The sequence below is a fragment of the Triticum dicoccoides genome, chromosome 1B, assembly GCF_002162155.2.
Source record: "Triticum dicoccoides isolate Atlit2015 ecotype Zavitan chromosome 1B, WEW_v2.0, whole genome shotgun sequence".
Lineage (NCBI taxonomy): Eukaryota > Viridiplantae > Streptophyta > Magnoliopsida > Poales > Poaceae > Triticum > Triticum dicoccoides.
In genome coordinates, this window is record NC_041381.1 from 257,581,720 (window position 1) to 257,605,504 (window position 23,785).

General features: G+C 42.9%; 1 protein-coding gene across 1 annotated transcript; it reads right to left on the reverse strand.

The window, feature by feature from the left end:
• Nucleotides 1-492: 492 nt before the first annotated feature.
• Nucleotides 493-6,266, reverse strand: LOC119330673. Its single transcript, XM_037603792.1, has 6 exons — nt 5,907-6,266; nt 5,662-5,818; nt 5,348-5,455; nt 4,353-4,470; nt 3,602-3,694; nt 493-2,733 (listed from the first exon to the last, which is right to left on the reverse strand). The coding sequence occupies exons 1-6, from the start codon at nt 5,945-5,947 to the stop codon at nt 2,723-2,725; spliced, it is 528 nt and encodes a 175-aa protein (XP_037459689.1). The 5' UTR covers nt 5,948-6,266; the 3' UTR covers nt 493-2,722.
• Nucleotides 6,267-23,785: the final 17,519 nt, after the last annotated feature.

The following is a 23,785-nucleotide window of genomic DNA, read 5'->3' on the forward strand; positions in this document are numbered from 1 at the left end:
AAATATGCAATGTCATTTTCAGCCTACTGATATCAAGATGTAATTAGGCAAGAGAAAGAATGATTGTAATTATCTTCCTTATTCAAACAGTTGAGAACTTGAAGCAAAATGGAACTACAGCCCAATTTAACAAAGAACTTAAAGCCATTATTTTTCTCAACTTAGGCGTATATGATCTGAACAGAGAATTATTTGCATATCAAAAACTTCATTTGGTGATAAAGTTTCTCTCCTATGTAACTTATCCTTCACAATATTAATATGGATAAGTAATACTCCCTCCATCACAAAATATATGACATTTTTGCGTGCTATCATTTACACGAAGGATCTCCCAGAACCTGTGGAATAAAACTGGGTACAGAACCTTTTTTTAGAGCAAGAGTGCCATCGCCAAAAAGGGCACAGAGACCCGTTGAATCCATATGTACATTGAAAAGAAAATTCATAGTTTAGTTGTGGGCAAGCTCCATATGTACATTGAAAAGAAAATTCATAGTTCAGTTGTGGGCAAGCACATATGGTAACAAATTTAACCCCTCTTAACAAAAAAAAGAACAAAGGTTTGCTGTCTACAATAAGAATGTTGGCTTCTTGTCTACAATAAGACATATAATAACATTACTCATTGCGCCAAATGAGGCAAGGTCCCATTTCAAATCAAGAGTTATGTGAAAATAAATAAATGCTTGATAATTTGGCAATGATATCCTTTTAATAATCAAAATTACAAGAAACATAGCCTCAAACTATGTAATAGCAAAATGCAGGTATTCTCTCTATACAATTTTGCTATGTTAGCTGGAACTTAGGAATCCATGACACACTTTGTCCTTGATGCGTTGTTGGTAAACTCTAATAGTGCAAACATGAAATGACAAATCAATTCTGGATTCTCGTGTAAGGTGGTTGATTGGAGTAGCAAGCTTTCTCCAGGGCACCACAGACAACTTGAATATTCTAGATGTGTTTTCCAAGTTGTAGAATCCGCATCAGGTAATCATGTGAGTCTATATAACCAAGTCTAGAGGAACACATTCATCAACAAAGGTACCTAGTGAGAAATCGGATAACAAAAGAAATACTTTCAACCAAGTCTAGAGGAACACATAGTATGCCCAGGAACTTTTCACTGAAGTAGTAATGCAATTATTCATAGCATGTTTGTTCTAGAACCTAGCTATTCTTTCGGCAATTTCGAAGACATAATTATACAGAAAAGGGATACACTCCTACTCAACCTCAGGAAAGAACCATCAGTGTTATTCAGTGTTTAGCCTTTGTACAGTAATAACATGTGCGCATTCATCTTATTTTTCTTCTACCTTACCAAATAAACTGGCCTCAATCTTACAGAAATTATTTTTTAATCTAGTCAGTTGCTCAAATGTATGAACTAAAATTTAAGTTTCCAGCAATATAGAGGTCATCTTAAAAACATCAGCATACTAAATGAGGATGGAAACAACAACACACAACCCGCTCACACAACCAAAAAATAAGCAGCGCATGATAAAGGAACACACAAACGCAACACTGAGTAAGTCCGAATGAGAGGACGACCAATCAGTCAAAACATACATATATATAGGATGCACTGAAATCGGTAAACTATTATTAAGCGAAAAGAGTTGTCTAAATTTCAGAAAAAATGACAACAACATGAACATGTACAATTCTAAGAGAAATGAAAACCCAATTTCTCGTACTTTTTTAACTTTTGGCCATGGGCATGGTTTTCATGCATTCAGCAACACTAAGAGACAAATACGTGAGCGCACATGATTTGGTATTACGAAACTACTCATTTCGGTTATAGATAATGGTATTAGGAAACTACAATCATTTCGGTTATACACAATGCAGACCATAAGTTGGCCACTATACTTGCAAAGAAAGACAAAATTTAAAATGTGGAGAACAAAGTAAAGAGGTAATACATGGTATTGCAAGCAAGAAAACAGGAAGTAGTGCTACTAATTCAGCTTATATACATAGCAATTAGCAAATGTAGCTTATGTAGAGCAGTGGTGAATCCATTATGAACAATAATTTAGATTTATGCATATAGTAATGCCAATTTTTGACAAAATATGTAATTCATACGATTTCCCTCCCCAACTGTTATAGATGAGCATACTCCTACATAGGATTATTTACAAATTATCTAAATTAGATCCACAGTAATAAAACCTAGAAGCAACCTCGGCAACAAAGAAGATATTAGAAATACAGACTGCAAGTTAAACAAAGCCATGCGCATCAAATTTTACATCTAGTTCTGAATTTTTTATCATTCCATATTAGTCCAAATAGTTAGTTATTTTAGACAAACTAACTCTGCTAATGGATTAAAAACACATAACCTTTTCACAAAAGAATATAAGGTTTAGTGGTTTAAACATTTACTTCCTCAAATATCCAATACTAATTGATCCAAACGACAAGTGCTATCTTTCAATCCCCCCTTCCTAGTCAAGTGGTAGACCATCACACTGGAACTGCTATAGGGCTTATAGCCTCATGCTAAAGACAAGCAAAAATTGTTCTTAGTAAATTCTCAGCAAAAAACTGTGACATGCCGCCTGGGCACTTCTAATGAGGGGCCGGCTCCAAACCCCAGGCCCCAATTCCATTTCTGAAATTGAGTTCAGTAGCATGTCGTCATCCTCATGAGCACTCCCGTCCAGGTACATAAAGAAGGAAAACAGTGTCACTTACATTAGGATATACCTACAGGATCCATGTGTAGAGGAAGTGAGGCACTTGAAATTGTCGCAAAAGACATAACTTGAAGAGCGGCAAGAAGCAGTTGTTTTTCAAGATCAAAGGGCCAAACATAGAACTACACATGCAACAAAAACTACACTCCCATGTATTGCCAACACTGCACATACATAGCTAAAATAACTAATCTGGACGAGTCTATCATATGGCCGTAATAATATAAGGATTCATGAGAGTTAAAGATATTTATACCTTTCAAAAATATAGGCGCCAGGTAGCTAAGAAAAAACTAAAATGTTACACGGCATGATGCCTCTACTCCCTCGAAAAATGGATGGTGTACCATGAAATTCAATAGGATGTCCAATTAACTTTTGTTAAAATCATGATTGTGTTTCTTTAGTTGTTCTGAGCATACTAAAACAAGATAAATTTTGCAGACAAACTTTGACACCTGAAGGCCTACACATGAGCTTGTCAAGTCCACTTGGTAAGCTGGAAAGTTCTTACAAATGCTGAACTATTCATCAAATTGCATCTCTCCTATTCTACTCAAATAATATTCTATATATATCATTGGTTTAAGAAGCTAGGCACCCAATTGGTCCCTACTGTATCTTTTTGTGTATACCATTGGTCTATTTTATTTTAGATCATTATCACCATTAATACTTGCTCCAAACATCACAACTGAAAATGAAGAAATCGGAGAAAATCAGAGAAGGGCGACCTCACTGTCCATGGCTAAGAAAACTTGTCAGGGAAAAGCGTTGTTGGCGCTAAAAATTGAGGCGGCTGAGCCATGGCATGGTTCATATGATGGTTGGGTTTGATGGGCATGGCACGCAGGAGACGGCATGGTACAGTAAGGCACCTGCAGGGTTGGGAGCAGGCCGCACTGTCAACCACACTCTGAGTCTTGGTTGCTCGATCCATCCCATTTGTGGTCGTCGATACTGATAGAAAGCTAGATAAAAATTGTAAACAAAAATAAGTAAAAGCCCCACTTCTGGACAAAGTAAAATAAGCACCTCTGCTACTGTAATGTACATCCATGCAACCCAAACTCTAAGAAATACTCATACCAACACTGATTAACAGTTCTTGAAAGAACATTCCAGATTTTTAAACAACGACAGTCCATTAAATATTAATGATATCTAGAAGTTGTAAGCCCATGATACTCCTACTATCTCACTACTAACTATATCCGAGCATTTATTCATAGATCATGCATAGTCATACTATTTTATGTACAGAACCATGCTATATCTTTGTTAAATCAATGCCAATGCATGCACATGCACAAGTCTGAACTAAACAACATATATGATGCATGAATTAAATGTAAACCAGCCAAGCCCCATGTGAAAGAAAACACTGAATTTGTAGCTTGATGTGTGAGAGAATTAACTGACCAATAGTTCTGTACATTCAGCAAGATATAGATGACAGCATTCAGGAATATTTGTATGCTTTTTCTACCTGTGAAATATTTGTATTGTTTGACCATGATGTATTTTGTCTAAGTAGACAATGATATACTGAACTTACTGACAAGTGTCAAATTCTTGGTTTATTAGACATCTAACTAAGGAATACACAGGGACAGTTCAGAACATTACCACTGCAATGCGCATGTTCTGCATTTAGACAACAAGTGCGGATCATCAGTCCCAACACCAGGACGCTCGATTTCGCACGGGGCTCCTTTTCCTTATCTAAATCCCGTCCGAAGCTTCCCTAAAGAGAAAGAAAGAGCATCACTGCTGTAGCTACCCAGGGTACTATATATAGATGGATGGAAGCAAGACTAAAAATAAAAATAATAGAGCAGATAGTTTATTTAGTATAACACTTTTTTTTTCTTTTTGAAGGATTTAGAACAGCTGTTAGGACCAATGGAACTCCATTTTGCAGATCAGGTGTTTGAGCTGATATACCAAGTTAAACTATCCATGTTTAGGGTCATCCCATCAGGGCATTTGAAAAACTGCTATGAAGAAGAGTTAACTTCTTTAATCAACCTTGTAGAGTGATGTATTTATCAAGGAACGGAACAACATTCAGAGCTGTACGAATATGCAGAAAACTACACAAATACACAAGCAATCAAGTTGTTGTAAAGCAAAACTCGGATTGGGAAAGACAAGTTCAATGATTATGTAAAGTTACAGGAGTTTAGTTATCTACCCAAAAGAGTGAATTAATATGTAGTATAAAGACAAACTTATGGATAGGAAGGCCCATCTTGAAAATCCTACAATTGAAAGGAGGGAAACACATCAAGCAAAGGAACAAAAACCTCCTTTATAAAGGGGACAGGAGCTCCAGGACAAATTGATCCCTTTCTTGACAAGGAAAGAGCAAGGTACCAAACAAACTAAGAATGGCACCAAAAAATCTTTCTATGACTCTAGTCAGGTCAGAGAGCATCTCCTGAGCAGGAACAATAATCCCATTTGCAGTAACTTATCCGAGGCACACAACAAATTTAAAAGCTTAAAAAATTCTATATGGAAGCCTAGCTAGATCTGAGCATTTGGTCGACAGTAATAAACAAAAAAAATTGCTCATAGACTGGAACCAACAGCACAACCGGAAGGGTGAAGAAGCTCACCCAACAACACAACCGGAGCATAGACTGGGCCCTATCACCCTGCATCCCTGGAGCCTCCGCTAGCACACTCATTTTCGCCTGGGTCTCATGTACATCAGTCAACTCTCCCTGATACAATAAAATTTGGTTAGCTTCAGCACGCCACTTGTATGCTGAGCACTAACGCAAATACACATAATTAAAGGCACAAAAATATCCAAAGATGTAGATATAGCTAATTATTAAGCGGGAACAGAAGGGTCGTTTCTGAACGAAGCTGAAGCTGGACAACACAACGTACTGATAGGCACGTAGATCTGGGTGAGAGCAGTTACCTTGTTGTGCTCCGCGACGAGCCACGACTCGAATGCCGAGAAGAGCAGCGATGTTGCAATGCCTCCAAGCACACGGCCAATCATCAGAATCCTGTACTGCGGCGAGTGCTTCGTGATGCAGCTGAGGATGTAGGTGATGCACGCCCTCTTCCTTCCCCTGCGAACGACCACCCAAACCCTCATCAGCCATCGGGGCATACCGACGAAATCAACGCAACTCCGCCAAGGAAGGGGCAACCACGCACTGCTTGTCGGCGAGCGACCCGACGATGGTGCCGAAGAGCATGGAGGAGCCAAAGCCGGCAATGAAGAGGCGGCCGATGTCGCCCTTGTCGAACCCGTACTGGCTGTAGAGGTAGTACACGTAGGGCCCCTGCAGCCCTGCTGCGCCTCCACCCCGACCCGGCCGCCAGCATGGGGCCCAAGTGACGGGAGATGGTCTGCCGTGATGACGAATGAGGGAGGATGGAGGAGGAGGGAGGAGGGGGTAGGCCGGACGTGCGGGGAAGGAGAGGAGGCGGCAGAGGCGAGCGGGGGGAAGGGGGCGGCGGCATGGGGGAGGATAGGAGCGAGCGGGGAGGAGAATGAGGCGGAGTGGGCACGAAAAGGGTTGGCGGCTAGGGTTTCTACGCGCGTGCGCACGCCGTGCGGCCGCCCGCACCCAAAAAACTGGCACCCAGCCAATCCGATCCAGCGCGAGGGCCACAAGTCATTCCCCGGCCAGGATCTACCGCACGGTGAAAATGCACAAGTCAATCCGGAGCGAAGATCCAACGAGCAGGAACCAAAAAAAGACCACGCTGACCACGATTGAACGGCCATGGAAGGAAGCGATCGGGGGAGCCCTGTCTATGCGAGTTGGCTAGCATCTGTTTTGTTTTAAATCTCTACTACCTAAAAGAAACGGAGCGTTCCGTTTCCCCTCTTACGTCGTTGTCCTTCGTCTGCCCTCCTCCCGCACGTTCCTCCTCCACCGATTTTTTTCGTTTACCCTTCCCTGGTTTTTTCGTCAATGTGTCCACTCAACCGGTTCGACCCCTCCCTCAACCCCCTCAGCTTTTTCTCCACTAACCATATTTTCCTCCCGAAACACATCTCATCATCTCTCTCGGGGCGGCGGCGGCGGCAACGGCAATCCATGATGCAGATGACAACGAGCTCTTGCAGGTCAGCACCTCTTCTCAACTCTCTCTTGACGTACGCCCAGTCATCTCTTCTCCCTTTCTGCGACCATTGGCGATGGTGTCACCAGGGAACAAGGGGTGATGGCGGCTCGCTGTGCGAGAGCCAATTGAGAGAGGCCTCGAACGATCAGTAGTCACCTACTCTTGTCCCGCTCTCCAGGGAACAAGACCAGTGGAGGCAGGGCCAGGAAGAGTCTCCTCTCCATATCATCATCTTCTCCCATGTCCTCCACCATGGACCTTCCAGCAGCGGCGACAACTCCTTAATCCCCCCTTGCAGCAAGAAGGATCGCAACACCGGCAACCACAGATGGGGTAGCGGACAGCCTCTCTGGCTCCTATACGCCCAAGGTTTCCTAAATGAGCAGCTTGACTGCCCATGTGATCAGGTCTAATGTCAGGTGTGTTTGCTTTTTCTTTAATTTTGTTCCTTTCCTACAAGGACAACCCTACCCTCGGCAAGCTCCCATAGCACACAATGCAATCTGTGACAGTTTGGTACTTCTATTCCTTTGGCTGTAGTCTGAATCGTCATTTCTCAGAAAACCATGCCTCGCAAAGGTGTTACTCCAAGGGGACCTGCTTCAGTTTTATCCAACTACAATCAATTTGTTGGCTAGGCGTGCATGATGCTCAAATTGTGGCATTCAAGATGCATATGCAGTTGTGGTTGTAGTGTGATTGAATGCCTATCTCCAGTTACAGGAAGTGAATTGCTCTGATTAATTAGTTGTGTTATAGTGCATATTGTTTCTTAATATTTATCCTTGCTACTGGGATGATATGTTAAATATCCGTGTGCTCTTCAGTTGTCGCTAACATAAGCCTGCCACACTATTTTTTCAAGGATATATATGGAAGAGCTCCCCGATGGTTAATGCATGGATTTTACGAAGAGAATGTTTGTGCATTATAAATACAGTTTCTTAATTCATAGTTGTTCGCTTGGAAAGGTTTTCGATGAAGACAAACTCTGAAGGTATATAACACATACCCTCTTTTCCATTTCCTTTCTGAAATTCAGAAACAGTTTTCACTTGCCTACAGCAGGTTCTCAGATCAAAGTGTACATGAATGCTGGTTGGCAGCTCATATTCCCCTGTAAATTTTTATGTAAAGGTATTGACGTTGTGTTCCATTGTGAACATGATAGTGCAGCCCGGCCAAAACTAAGTGCAAGCACTACTGGAATTCAAGGTGCCAATATACAAAAGTGAAAAATCTAATTAATCTCATCCCTTCTACTTGAAAAGAACATACTTATTACTGGATGTCAGTACAGCGGCAACTCGTGTGGAGCGGCAGCTCGCTTACTCTCTGCAACTCCCTATATTGAGCCGGTGTGCATTATTTGCTGCTGCAGGTCGTGTAGGCGGCAGCATACATGGTGATTCTCTGCTGTAACAACTTGTAATGCAAGGTCTTTGCCGGGGAAGATTCAGGGCATCTGGGAACGATTGCTTTTGCTTGCCCTTGATCTATTATAGATAAATACACACTGCCAAAATATTTTTGTTTGCAGGAGTACTCTTGTGCCAGAGTTGCAACTAACAAGACCTTCCGATGTACTTTCTTCATCCAAAGTTCTACTGATTCTTTTGCGGGTGCCAAAGGTATACTAGATTTTCCTTTTTTACTTTCACATCTTCAAATCAGTTGCTTGTGAATTGATGCGTATGGTGTGGCATGACTCTATGGTGCACTTTAGTGCACTGTTGGTATTATAACCACTAGAAATATAGCTATATTGGCAAGATAGTTGAAATAGGAATTGAAAGATTGGACGCTGCTTTGTGTCATAGCTGAAAAAAAGGGAAATGATAGTTGTTGTGTACTCATTTGACAAATTATGAGCTCGCATCTTTTATTTCGGTTCTGTAGCACAACGCGAAAACCATGCTAAATAAATCACAATGATTAAATATAAAATATTTATCCCGTTGCAACGCACGGGCAATTACTTAGTTAGGGAAAAAATTTACATCATCTATTGGAGATGCTATTAGAATCCCACTTAAGATTAACGATGTATGTCTTGTACTGCTCCAGCCTCGACGTCTTACGGCTCGCCGGAGCTGCTCCAATGACGGAACCATCCATCACAATAGAGCAGTGCCATGGACGCCGTCTACAGATTCCTCAGATCTTCCTCCACACCTCCGACGGCCACCTCTGCATCAACTTCTTCAGCGACCAAGCCAATGATGTTGAGGTCGACACGACTACGGCAAAGAGGTTGTACACTTGTCGCATCACTTATTACTCTACATTCATGTCGATCCATTAGGGCTATTTTGATTCAAAGAAAAAACTAAAGGAAAAACATAGCAATAGGAAATTTTCCTATGGCACTCTACTATTCAATTATTCATGCATTTTATTGAAAGGAATGGAGAAAAACATCCACCTGGGCCTACTTTTCAGAATCCTGTGCATGAAAACAAGACCAAGTGCATTAGTGGCAGAATAACATTCTAACTGTACATGCTTTCATATGGTTTCACTTTAATTTCGCCATGTTTTTTGCATTCCTCTGCTCTTCCAATTCCTGTGAACCAAACACCCAAGTTGACTGAAATCCCGTGTTTACAAATGCTCTTTTTCGCACGTGCATTCCTATCCTATTCTGGTGTTTTTCCTATCCTTGTGTTTTCTGAATCCTGCAAACGAAAGGAGCCCTTATAGAATTACTTCAGTTATAGGTAGGTGTCGAAGAAAACTTTGTGTGGTTTGTCCTGCTCCTACCGCGACGTCGTCCACCTCACCTGAGCTGCTCCATCGACAGAAGCATCCACCAAACCAGACATCACGACTCCCGACCGTCTTTTGCCGCCTCAGATCTCCTTCCCTGCCGCCGGCACCCACCGCAACTGTGCATCACCATCATTGACTCAGCAGATGAACCTGAGGAGTACACGGGTCCACAAGAGAGGTCGCACCCTTTTGTTTCTGCTTATGTTATGCATTGCTTAATATTACCTGCTACTTTATCGTCCTGTTCACCTCTTAGACTCCAAGTCAGGTCCAAATTAATGTTCAAACTTGAGTTTTAAAATTACTTGTGGGGCACATATCGAGGCGGCAATGAATACTATCTCTGTCTATTAACTGGTTCACCTAGGGTATGCCTATGTTGTTCATTGTACGATCGAAAGTATGTCTAGAGGAGGGTGATTAGACTACTTGACCAAATAAAAACCTAACCTTTTCCCAATTTTAGTTCTTGGCAGATTTTAGCAACTTAGCACAAGTCAAGCAATCTCAATACAATTCAAGCAAGCATGCAAAGAGTATATGGGCAACGGAAAGTAAAGCATGCAACTTGCAAGAAAGTAAACGGGAGGAGTTTGGAGGGAGCAAATGCAAAGTTGACACGGAGATTTTTGGCGTGGTTCCGATAGGTGGTGCTATCGTACATCCACGTTGATGGAGACTTCAACCCATGAAGGGTAATGGTTGCACGACTCCACAGAGGGCTCCACCCGCGAAGGGTCCATAAAGAAGCAACCTTGTCTATCCCACCATGGCCATCGCCCACGAAGGACTTGTCTCACTAGGGTAGATCTTCACGAAGTAAGCAATCTCCTTGCCCTTACCAACTCCTTAGTTCAACTCCACAATCTTGACGGAGGCTCCCAAGTGACACCTAACCAATCTAGGAGACACCACTCTCCAAAAGGTAATAGATGGTGTGTTAATGATGAACTCCTTGCTCTTGTGCTTCAAATGATAGTCTCCCCAACACTCAACTCTCCCTCTCATGGATTTGGCTATGGTGGAAAGATAATTTGAGTGGAAAGAAACTTGGGGAAGGCTAGAGATCAAGATTCTTGTGGTAGGATTTGAATATCTTGGTCTCAACACATGAGTAGGTGGTTCTCTCTCAGAAATGAGTAGTGGAAGTGTAGGGTATGTTCTGATGGCTCTCCTCTCGAATGAGGAATGGGTGGAGGGGTATATATAGCCTCCACATAAAATCTAACCGTTACACACGGATTCCCAATCTCGGTGGTACCAAATCATAAAACTCGGTCAGACCGATCCAGGTAAAAATATGAACGTTAGAGTTTTTGGTGGGACCGACTTAGTCATATCGGTGAGACCGATGTGCTAGGGTTAGGGCATAATGTAATCTCGGTCTGACCGATCGCATAAACTCGGTGGGACCGATTTCAACAATAGGCACAAAGAGGGTTGGTCGGGCTAACTCAATGGGACCGATTGACTCACTTCAGTGGAACCGTAGTGTTACGAAAAGGAAACTGGGAGTTTGCAATGCAGACTTGGTGGGACCTATTTGCTCATTTCGGCGTGACCGAAGTGTTACAAAAAGGAAACAGGGAGTTTGCAATCCCATCTCGGTGAGACCGAGATCCCTATCGGTGAGACCTAAGTAACTAGGGTTTGTGGCAGTGGCTGTGTCAAATGAAACTCGATGGCGCCGGATAGATCAAATCGGTGGGGCCAAATTTGACTTTTAGGTTTAGGACATATGTGGATGTGAGAAAGTGGTTGAGGGTTTTGGAGCATATCACTAAGCATTTTGAGCAAGTAAGCCATTAAGGAACACCTCATCCCCTTTTAATAGTATTGGCTTTCCTATGGACTCAATGTGATCTTGGATCACCAAAATGAAAATGTAGAGTCTTGAGCTTGTTGCCAATATGTGTCCTTAGCATTTTGAGGGGTCCACATCTCTAGTCCATGCCATGCCAATCATTGAACTTTCTAAAATGATCATCTTGAAATAGCATTAGTTCAATGAACTATATGTTGTTAAGAATTACCAAAACCACCCAGGGATTAGTTGCACTTTCAATCTCCCCCTTTTTGGTAATTGATGACAACATATAGATCAAAGCTTCGAAAAATGATAATAAGAATGAAGTACATTGTTGCTTTGAGAAGTATGTGATAAGTAAGAGCTCCCCCTAAATTTGTGCATTGTTTAAAGTTTGCTTTGGACTGCAAATGCACAACTATTAGGATCATGGGTTACTCTTCCATGTCACATACAACTTGGTGGAGCGCTCAAAATGATAAGAAATAAGAACAAGCACTCATCACCAAGGCAAAGTGAATGATCATACAATAGATAGATAATGTCATCATTCAAGCACAAGCATAAAGTATGATATGATCAAGCACATGATCATACAAAGTATCTCACACACAGGCATAAAGTATCTCAACCAAGCAAGCAAAGCAAATAAGTAGCAAAAGGAAGCAAATATTTCTCTCTCCGAAGCCTATGATTTATACACTTTTTCTCCCCCTTTGGCAACAAGTTACCAAAAAGCTCGAAAATGCATAGTGCTATGCGTCTCTCTAGATTTGATCTTCGGAAGGAGGGGTTGAGATGACTCCAAGGACGAAAGCATCAGTTGAAGATGTTTGAAGCTGGAGGGTTGCCACTGGAGGGGCAACTGGAGCTGTGGGAGCTGTCCCTGCAGGTGCTGAAGCTGGTGTTCTTGTTTCTGGCACTGGCACTGCTGCAGACCTCTGTCCTCTAGGTACTCTGTGGAACACTTGCGTAGTTGCTTTGCCCTTCCTCTCCTCTGCTTCTTCCTGGAGCTCTTCAACTGTTGTTTGTATCTTAGTCACTTTCAAGTCCAGATCATAGAATTTTGTTTCAATGATCCTCTCCAAGCTCTCTTGGTTCTGAGTCAGGGTGGCCAGTCCTTTCTCAATCCTCAAGGTTGCTTGAATCAGATATCCAAGCTGGTCTTGCTTTCACTTTAGAAACACTTCTGAAGCTTCTGCGACACTGGGCATCCTTGTTGCTTTCTCTGCTTTGGCTTTCTCTCTCTTTTTTTGTGCCTCTAGGGAAGTGGGATCTTTAGCTGTCATGACAATAGTGTTGTCCTCAAAGTCTGGCTGCAAACAAAAATGCTCTTTGTCCAACAGGTACACTCCCTTGGGCATCTTGGAATTGATCAGCATTTGAATGTGTGGTGCATACCCACATGATATTTTTTGGTCAGCTGTTGTCCACTTGATTGTCTCAACAATCAAGCTAATAACATTGAACTTTTGTGGCACACCATCAAACAGCTGTAACAAGTTGATGGAATGGCCTCTGATCATCCTGTGATCTCTAGATTTGGGCAACAGAGTCTGCCTCAATATGGTGTTTATGGTGGCCAAACCTGACAACAAGTAGTAGACTGACCCAAACTTATGTGTCTCCAAGGGTTTATCTGGAATCTCCTTATACATATTGGCCATGGAGTTATGATCCTTCTTCTTCTCAGCATAGACATCAATGTCATTCTCTTCTTCTTCAGGTGCATTTATGAGCTTGGCCCACTAATCAATTGTAGATTGGTGCCTCTGACCTTCAGTCATCCACACAATCCTTCCATCAGGATAAAAATGAGCTGTTGAGTAGAATTGCATAATGAGCTCATCATTCCAATTTGTCAACTCTTGACCAACAAAGTCATCAATACCATTGGACTTAAAGCTTTCATGCACTCCTGGGAAATGATCTGCATTTGCATCAATTTATTTCCAATCAACCCGTCTCATGTCACTTACAATGGGTTTCTTGTCCAGCAAAACTGTCTCATAAAAATCTTGTTGCTCTTTGGTGTGGAACCTGTAGTCCACTACAGCCCTCCTCCTCACAGCATATGGATCTACTTGTCTCCATCTTCTGAGACCTACATCCTTTCTCTCCTTCATGTTTTGAGCTACTGGGTGACTGTCATTATGGTCTGGAATCTTAGGTTTGAGCTTCCTGAGCACTAGAGCTTCAGCATCTTCTGCAGCTTCAGGCACTGGGCCTTGTTCTTCTCTGAAGCAGGTATGTTCCTGGTGCTTCTCTTTGGAGCTGTCTTGGTGGCTTGAGCTGGAGCTTTTGGGGTTGTCTTGGGCTTTGAAGGAACTGCCCCAGACTTGATGGCATCCCCCATCAGCTTCTGTGACTTAGCAGGAGGTGCTTGTGCAGCAACCTCTTCTTCCTCTTGCTCCTCACTAGCAGAGTCTCTCCTCATAGATGGATTTCCAAGCACTCTAGTAGTGGTTTTCCTGACTCTCTTCTTGCCTTCTTCACCTGATCTTTGCTCAAGTGTGAATGTCATGGTCTTTTGAGTTGCTCCCCTGGCCTTAGACATAGGAACTCTCCTGGCAGGGGCCTTCACATTCTTTCCTGGCTTGGTGGAAGCAGCATCACCATATTCTTTCTTTAGCACTTTCTTCTTTGAGCTAACTTCCTCAATCTCAAAGTCTTCATCTTCAGAGTCTGATGTTTTCTTCTTTCTCTTCCTAGTCTGAGCCTTAGGCAGGTTGCTTGGAGTGCTCCTGCTTCCTTCATCATAGCTTCCAGAGGGACTAGTGCCCTCACTCAAGTCCATCCGTTCCTCTGACTTGTTCTGACTGTCACTTTGATCAGATATTCTGCACAACAAACTGAGAACTAACCCTGTGAATAGTTGTAGATGAGATAGAGTAGATGAGCATCACAAAGTGCAGAGTTTTTGCAAAAAGAATGAGTCAAAACTTAGTTTTAGTTTTCTACAGGAAGCATTTTGGAGCTATCGATTTGTAAAACTCGGTGACACCGAAGCAACTTTGGAGTCTAAACATGTGGAATCGGTCTGACCGAGACATAGTTCGGTGACTCCGAGTTTGCTAGGGTTTCACAAAGTCCTGGTACCGGTTACATCGATTCGCAACTTTCGGTCAGACCGAAAATCACATATGCACTGGCCTAAGCCAAATCGGTGGAACCGATTCCTACAATTCGGTCGGTCTGAGATGAGTCCGGCGGAAACCTAACCCTAAATCTTCAACTCAAATCTAATCTAGAGGATGTTTTCTGTGGATGGATCAATCCCATACTTGGAAAGAAACATGGCATTGCCTTTGTGCTATGAATCGGAGTTAAAAGAAAGCACAAAGAGTTGAGCTCATATCCTAGCTTGGTGATGATCTTGCTACGGCGGCAACGGAGGGGAGGATTTCCGTTAATGGCGGTGGAGACCAACGGCGGGAGATCGCTGGCGACAAGAAGATGATCCGGAGACCTAGGCGGTAGAGCAGGACACGTGCGAGCAAAGAGGTTTTGGAGAAATTCCAAATTCTGACCCGTCAGTACATATATCCTGGCACTATTGGTGTGACCGATTGGAACAACTCAGTGGCACCGAGATGCAGAATCGCAAGCACTTACTGCAACTCGGTGATACCGAAAAGTTCTAATCGATTGCACAAAGATTGAAAACTTTATCAACCCAGTGAACTCGTTATGACCAAAATGGAGGATTCGGTTAGATGGAAATACACAAAGAGGTTTTGGAAGTTTTAAGTCTATGACAGAAAGGGACTCCGAGTGCTCCTCACACAGAGGGTTTGAATTTGACTTAGATCAAACTTTGTGATGTAGCATGAATAGAGTTTGAGAAGAGAAAGGCATAGATAGCTAGAGGGAGTTCTTAGGCATTCTTGTCCATCCATTTGGCAAAAGGAGAAAATCCAAACAATCAAAGCAACAAATGCATGTCCTTGGATGAGAAAAGTATGCAACCAACATGCTCACACAATAAAATAGCAAATGAAATATGTGGCAAAGCATGCACAATCACTCTAGCATGTATCAAGCAATTAGCGATGGCTAGGTCATCTATATATGAGTATTCTGACTTAGGAGTCAAATGAGAACATTTGATCATAGGTCATACTCATCGTTTAAGCACAAGTGGGGTTACCACTTTTATATAAAGCATTGTTGTGTTCACACCATTACAATTGCTTTAGCTCAATTCTTAGAGTAAAGCTCCCCCTAGATGTGATATCCCCCCTAAGAGGGATGAACTAACCTTGGGTTTTGTCGATGACGACTTCATGTAGATATCGAAGATGTGGATGCTCATTGCTGATGTAGATCATTTGAAGAAATCCATTGGGGGGAGTTGCACTTTCAATACCTACATGGGTTAGTCCCACAAGGAACAAACAAGGATATCCATAGACATAGAGTGAAGCACACACATGATGATGTCCATGATAGCATTATGCTACCTTGTCCCTTGTCTTACTAACAAGAGGGTTTGTGACTCCTTGAACTAGTGCAAGATGTGGAAGTTGTTTGCACTTGTCCTTGCCAAAATGAATATGAGTGAACTATGTTGGCGGAGTCACCCTCAAGAACTCTCTAGTTCTTCTTCTTCGGGATCCACATCATCTTGATGGGAATCCTTGGGGTTGACGATGTACTTGATGAAGTAGAACTTGATGTAGTCTTGGGAACCAACTTGACCAAGGCCTTTGGAGCATCTTTAAATGCATCAATCTCCTCTTGAAGCTTGTCCTAGCCTTTTTGCTTGTGGTCTTGTGGTGGAAGATCATCTTGAGCTTGTGTCCCCTTGAAGGAAGTAGGGTCATACTTCTCTTGTTGAGGAACAAACTTTGTCTTGGGGTATTGATCTTCTTCCCACTCAACTCCATTGGCATTGAACTTTCGTTCAAAACCAACACGTTGATTCTTCCGTGCCTTCCTTGCTTGCGTACAATTTCCTCAAATTGCTTACTTCTGGCATGGCTTTTGTAAATACCTTTCTCTATAATTCCCTTCAATAAGCTATTTTCTTGCTCAACTGTAACTTGGCTAAGAGAGTCATTAGTGGAATCAAGAGAACTACTAGAAGCAACAATATTGGATTTAGCATGATTATTTTTACTACTAGAAGAAGAATCTTTCTTGTTCTTGTTGCTAAATTTTACTTGTGGCATGTAAGTAGACAAGATTAAATGCTTGGCAATGCAAGAAGAACTTTTCTTTCGAAGATCATCATTGATGGCCTTTAAGAACCCATGCTCTTGCTCAACATTGAGCTTTTCAAAGCGTAACTTCTCATGAGTTTTTAAAAGTTCTCGATGATCTCCTAAAGTAGTTTCATGAGCTAACTTAAGAGTGTTTAGTTCTTTAGTTAGACGCTCAATCTCCTTCTTATCATTGCCATTCATTTTATCTTGATTAACATGATTAATTAACGTTTCAACATAGTATTCATCACTAGAGTTGTCAACAAGTACATCATCATCACCTAGCAAATCATCTTCATCACTGTTGAAATCTATATACTCGGGGTTTGATACCTTGGGGCCTTTAGCCATGAAGCATCATCCAATTCCTTCATTTGGTGAGTCAAATATGTCATATGATTTGGTTGACACAAGTGCTAGACCGGCAACACCTTCATCTTGAGTATATTCGGAGTCGGAGTGATAGCTTCTCTTCGAGTGGTGGTCGGAGTCGGAACCGGATACCCATTCACCAACATGAGCTTGATGTCTTCGTTTTGTGTAGCTCCTTGATTATTTGTCCTTCCTTTCTAAATCCTTGCATCTTCGAGAGGTTCTTCCTTCATAGCGATCATCTCTACTTGTAACATCCCAAATTTTCAATTTGGAATGTTATACATTAGATCATCATTGCATATCATATTTTGTTGCATTTGGCTTGATCCTAGAAATTCTACGCAACTCAAGGACCCACGGAGAGAGTTGGGGATTTCGTTATTTTCATATTTGAGTTTTTCTCAAATTTTGATAAGAGGATCTTTTGATTTTAATTATTTTATCTTCGTATATTTCTTTTCTAAAATATAAGAGAGAGGGAATAAAATGACTTTCCCAAAATAAAGAAATATTGGAGGTTTAATATTAAATTCAAATAAGATTTTATTTCAGAGTTTTATCACTATTTTATTTGAATTAGGAAAAATACGCGTTTTTCAAAATTGCATTTTAGGCCCAAATAAATGTTCACCTTGTCCGGCTTATTCTTAGAGGACGGGGAAAATTTATTTTGGGATTTTTGGAGTCCGTTTAGTATTTCTTTTCTTTCTTTTTCTGCACATTCGAATTATTTAAAAAATGGAAACCGACTTTGGGCCGTACCCGGCCAGGACACCTCGGGCCGGCCCTTATAAGTCACGACCCCGGCGCCCCAGCCCACCCCAGCCGCCCCGAACCCTAACCCTAACCCTAAACCGCCGACGCCGCCGCCGCCTCACGCCGCCGTCGCCCCGCCGCCCGACGCCACCGTCGCCTCGCCCCATCGCCGACGCTGCTGTCTGCCGCCACCACCCCGCCGTCGCCGGAGGTAGCCTCGCCGCTGCCGCGGTTTTCCTCGGAAAACCGTATGTTTTTTTTAGAAACCCCGGTTTATTTTTTTAGATCAGTTCGTCGGTTTTTCTCGGTTTAGTTTATTTAATGGACGTTCGTCCGTACATTCGTTTTAACAAACGTTTTTCGCCGTTTAGCCACAGACAGCGAACGTTCGTTTGTTAGCCTGTTCGTCAGTTTTTTTTTTTCTTGGGTTTTTGCGATTATTTTCGATCGTGATTTTTGATCCGATTTTCGTTTTAGTTTATCTTTTCGCTCGTTTATCGGAATTAGGCGATTCATGCGCCTAGAGTTTCGTCTCGAAACCCTCTTTATGTTTAACCAACTTAAACAAGTTTTTGCTACTGTAAAATTTGACTTAGGTCCAGATTAGTAGGCGAAGCTTGTTTCTTTCGCTGTTTGAGTTTCGTTGTTTCATTTGATTTGATTTTTTTTAAACCGGAGTTCTTAAGTTGAACTTTCTGGTTAGATCTCTTATTTGAGTTTTACCCGTGCATTAGATGAGTGCTTATTGTATGCTTGTTTGTTTGCGATAGAGTACCCGGAGTGCGCAGCGTGCTACTTCAAGTCTCTAGGTTTCACGGATCATCGGCAAGGCAAGTAACACTTTGATCATACCTCTTTACTACCCAGTTTTATTGCATTAGATCAGTCCTCAAACAATTGCATGGTTAGGATCTGATTAATATGTGGGTTTTGGGAAGTAGATGAGGTAGTACCTATTGTCCTTTATTTTCAAACCTTTGGGAGTTACTTCTACGTTTGCTTATATTGCTATGCTATGCTCGTAGACGTGGATTGGGTGAGTGTATCCATGACAGTTGTGAGTATTGTTAATTAATGGTTAACTTAAGGTGGCAACTTTAATTTACATCTGGGTGGATTAAGGCACCTGGGGAACCCAGTGTTGCCTGTATTTTTTTGGAAATCCCGGGGTATCGTGTGATTCTCCTATGGACTGCCACCAAGGCTCAAAGGGATCATGAGACTATTCATGCTAGAAACTTCCGTGTGCAGCCACAAACTACTATGGGCTCTAGCATAGTTGAGTATGTTGCGTGACCTCTTTCAGTGGTAGACTAGTAGATGTAGGGGATGTAGGTTGGTACTGTCTACCCAGAGTAAAGAGTTAATGCTTCTGAAAGACTGTGTCTCGGTCATCCGTTTCTCAAACACCATGTAGTGCGAGAAATCCAACGGAGGAGATCAAGTCTTGCGGGGAAAAGTGCGCAAACCTCTGCAGAGTGTATAAACTAATCATGGTTAGCCATGTCCCCGGTTATGGACGTTTTGAGTATCTAGTACTTGGATTATCATGTGAATCTCATCATGTTACTTAATTTAAATTGCTGGGTTTAATGTTGAAGCTTAATTGAGATTGAGTTGGAGGAACCTTCTCAATGTTTAACAACCACCATGATAGTTAAATAAAATTTATTCCTTTGTTGTAGGGAAAAATTGGCTTTATACAAAACTGTAACCATAGAGCTTTCCTCCAGCCATAAATGCATGTAGTGATAGCAATATTCTATCCATTACTCTCTGTCTGTTACATTGCCAGCATATTCCATGTGCTGAACCGTTTTCGAGTTGCAACGTTCATGTTGCAGACTTTTCAGACGACGAGTAAGGTGCCTTAGGTCGTGATCTTTCACTCAGTGATGCTGTTGGAGTTGATGGACTCGCTTTATCTTCCAAGCCTTCCGCTGTTATCGTTATTAGATGGCCTTAAGCCATATTTATTGTAGTAAGTTCTGTTTTGAGACATTCGATGTAATAAGTGTGTGATTGCTACTCTGTTATAAATCCTTCAAGTACTGTGCGTGTCAGCATTATCGATCCAGGGATGACACTGATGGACAGAGATCAAACTGTCTGAGGTCTGGTCGCTACACTACTCCTTCTCTCTCTTGGAGGTGATTCTTCCCTTTTGATTCTCCTTTTAGGTGAGTCTTCTCTTCTTTTGTAGGGAGTCGTACACTCATTGGATTAGTGTCCGGGTCTTCCACAATTGTAGCAATTTCGCTCATGACTAGAAGATCTTTTGTCATTGTAGGACCTTGACTTGGAACTTCTTTCCTTGCTTCTACTCTTGTAGAATTTGTTGAAGTTCTTCACCATTAATCTCAATTCTTCATTGAAGGCTTGTTTCTCATTTGATGATGTAGGAGCATCACATGAGGCTTTGTAAGCACCACTAGATTTGTTATTTTTTTTAGAACTTGGGACAGTGAGGGCAGCCCCCCACTGACTTTGTATTACATTTCAAGACACAGAGTTACAAGGGATAGAAATTACATGGGGGTGTGAGGAGGCAGGGTGTCCCTATACAACAAAGGTACAAGGCTCATGCAGCTAGATTAGGTCAACCACTTGATCAACGAAGGGCACCAAGGCCTGATTGGTCCTGTGTCTCATCATTCCAAAGTCCATTTTGAATCTCTGGGTCCACCCCTCGATGGTCGATGCCACACCTCTGAACAGTTTATTGTTACGTTCCTTCCATATACTCCAGGAGGCTATGATGAAGACATCCATGAACATCGGTCTGCCCCACGTGCTTTTTGCTGCATGCAAAAGTTGCACCCTGTTGCCATGCGGTGGCCACGCGATCCCTAGCTTCCCCCAACATGTTTGACTAAATCCACAGTGGAAGAAAAGATGTTCTACCGTTTCCTCGGGAGGATTGTGGCACAGAAGGCACGCATAATTATCATCCCTCAGCTTCATCTGCTTCCTCTTGAGCAGTCCCCGAGTGTTCAGCCTATCCGCCAGAAGCAGCCACACAAAAACTTTCCACTTGTTGGTGCACTTGGATTTCCAGATCCACTTGAACGCATCGTCTGCTTCCATGTCCCGGAAACAGTGCAGATAGTATTTACTGGAGGTGAGCTCCTCCGCACCCCAAATCAGCCGCCAGGCATCATTTACTTCCGCGAGCTCCACCGAAGCCAGGGATGTTTGTAGGTCATCGAGCTCCTCTCTAGCTTGCATGGAAAGTGGCAGATGGAAGTTTTGGCCAAGCGTAGACGATGTCAGGAGGAACTTGACAGAGATGTCTTCGTGCTTGGCGAAGGAGAAGAGACGGGGATGACTATCAGCAAGAATATCCTCACGCCAGGCATCCTTCGAGAACATTGTTGAACCCCCATCCCCAAGCTCAACCGAAGTGACTGCTCTGTAGGCTGGCGCCAGATTCAGTATGTCTTTCCACAGAACGATCCACACGGAGGAGAAGCATGCGGGATCAAGCCTTCATAGTATGTGTCCCAAACAAGATTAACCCACGGAATGTCCATGCGGTTATAAAATTCGTGGAGCTGTTTGAGCAGCAGGCCCTGGTTTTGGATCCTCAAGTCAAGCACCCCGAGCCCTTCCTTGTGCTTGGGCCTGCAAACTAACTCCCAGGCTGCCATGGAGATAGCTTTCAGTCCATCGTCAGTGTTCTTTGCCCAGAGGCAATAACGCCTCAGATTATCCAGGTGATCTAATTTTTTTGGCGGTATCCTGATGGAACACATCGCATAGATTGCAAGGGAGGAAATCACAGAGTTCACCAGAGTAAGCTTTGAACCAAGGTTGAGCAGAGAGGCTGCCGTAGAGAGTTTGCGCTCGATCGATGACACCAGCGGCATGAGGTCCATGACAGTCGGCCTGGCCGTTCCCATGGGTAACCCTAGATAGGTAAACGACATGGACCCAATGGAGCAGCCAAAGACCTGCGCCAGGCAAGAGGTGGTGTCGGCGGCTGTGTTGACTGTGATCAAAGTTGATTTCTGAAAATTTATGTGCAGTCCTACAGACGACGCGTAGTCTTGCAGGATGGCTTTGATGGTTTGAGCTTGGCTCTTCTCCGCGGGCAACACAAGAATTGTGTCATCGGCGTACTGTATCACAGGATAATCATCCCCCCGGGCTGGGATTGGTAGCTGGAGGCTACCAACTCTACATGCGTCATTGACTGTAGCCTGCAACAGATCTGCAGCGAGTACAAAAATTAGAGGAGAGAGCGGGTCTCCTTGGCGCACACCATGCAAACAGAAGAAAGGCCTGCCCGGTGTCCCATTGAGTAAAACTGAGGATTTGGCCGTCGAGAACAAGCACTTGATCCATCCAAGCCACCGATCATCAAAACCCATGCATTTCATAATTTCTAGCATCAGAGCATGTTCAATCGTGTCGAAGGCTTTAGCGAAATCCAGCTTCAAGATCGCAATCTCACGCCCTGAGGCCTGACACTGATGAATGAATTTGTACGCCCACGCAACACAATCTTGAATCGAACGGCCTTTCAGGAACCCATACTGGTTGCGGTGTATGATCTTGAGGACGACTTGTTGTAGACGGTTGGCGAGCAGCTTGGTTAGAACTTGAGGCAACAGTTCAGCAGGGTGATTGGTCGATAATCATTCGCAGTTTCTGGCGATTGGGTTTTAGGGATAAGAGTTATAAACCCTGCGTTCAGACTCTCAAGGTTCAGAGTACTTGCATGAAATTCGAAACATAACCGGTAGAAATCTCCCTTAATAATGTGACATCACGACTTGATGAAACTGCCACTGAAGCCGTCCGGGCCCGGGGCACAATCGGCCGGCATTTCCTTGATCACCTCGTCAATTTCCTTGTGGGTGAAAGGAGCCAACAGAGCTTGGAGCCCCTCAATCCTTTTCATGATCCGAGACAGGTCAAATTTCATGTTAGTCTGGTTGGAGCACCAAAGTCTTTCTTTGAACGCCTGAAAAAGCACAGCCTCCTTGCCTGCGTGATCGTGTATGATCGAATCATCGGGCAGTCTGAGAGATGCAATGCTATTTCTATGGTACCCCTCCGTGGCCACTCTGTGAAAGAATTTTGTGTTGCCGTCCCCATACTTGAAGTATCTAACCGTGCAACGCTTCTTCCAATAAGCTTTCTTGCAGTCCAATAGATGGAGGAGATGCTGTTTCAGGATCAATCTGAAATTGGTTTCGGGAACAGATAGTCTTCTTTTTTCCTCTAGGCCGTCAATCTCCAAGAGGGTCTTGTTGCAATTATCAATGAGCATCGAGAGCTTAGAGTTTTTATTGCTCCACTGCTTGAGGTCACATCGAAGTGTTTTTAGCTTCTTGCACAGCATCGCGGTTGCGTTCGGGGCATAACAACATTTGGCCCACGATCGTTTGACAATGTCAAAGAAACCCGACAGTTTGTCCTTGAGTGACATCTCATGAGTAACAATTCTTCCAATGACTTCGGTTGGCTTGAGATCTTTGTAATTTGGCATCATTTGGATCAATGTGCACACGATATCATATTTTCCATCCAAGGCTCTCAAAATCTTCTTGACGATGAATTTGTCGGTCATCTCTTCACTTCCTAAGCCGGCAATCTCATTTGTGGTGAGAGCAAGCCTAGAGTACATTTCAGCGACACCTTCACCATCCTTCATTTTGAACTTGTCAAGTTGACTTTGAAGCACATCCAACTTGGATTCCTAGACAGAGTCGGTGCCTTCATGCATATCAATCAAAGTATCCTAAATATCCTTTGCATTCGCAAGACGGCTGATTTTGTTGAATTCTTCGGGGCACAGTTCGTTGAAGAGGATATCGCAAGCTTGAGCATTGTAGTGCAACATCTTCAATCTTCCGCGGTAGCTTCACGATTTGGTTCTCTCCCATCAAAGAATTCACCTTGCAAACCAATACACACAATAGCCCAAACGACAGGGTTATGTCCAAGAATATGCATTTTCATCTTATGTTTCCAACTAGCAAAATTAGTACCATCAAAGTAAGGACCTCTACGGTGGTAATTTCCCTCACTAG

Excerpts from the sequence above, each read along its gene's own strand:
- LOC119330673 (XM_037603792.1), bottom strand. The coding sequence starts at position 5,947 with ATGCTCTTCGGCACCATCGTCGGGTCGCTCGCCGACAAGCA. Across the intron at positions 5,456-5,661 it reads TCGTCGCGGAGCACAACAAG|GGAGAGTTGACTGATGTACA; the intron begins GTAACTGCTCTC and ends TTATTGTATCAG. Across the intron at positions 4,471-5,347 it reads TGCTCCGGTTGTGTTGTTGG|GGAAGCTTCGGACGGGATTT; the intron begins GTGAGCTTCTTC and ends CTTTCTCTTTAG.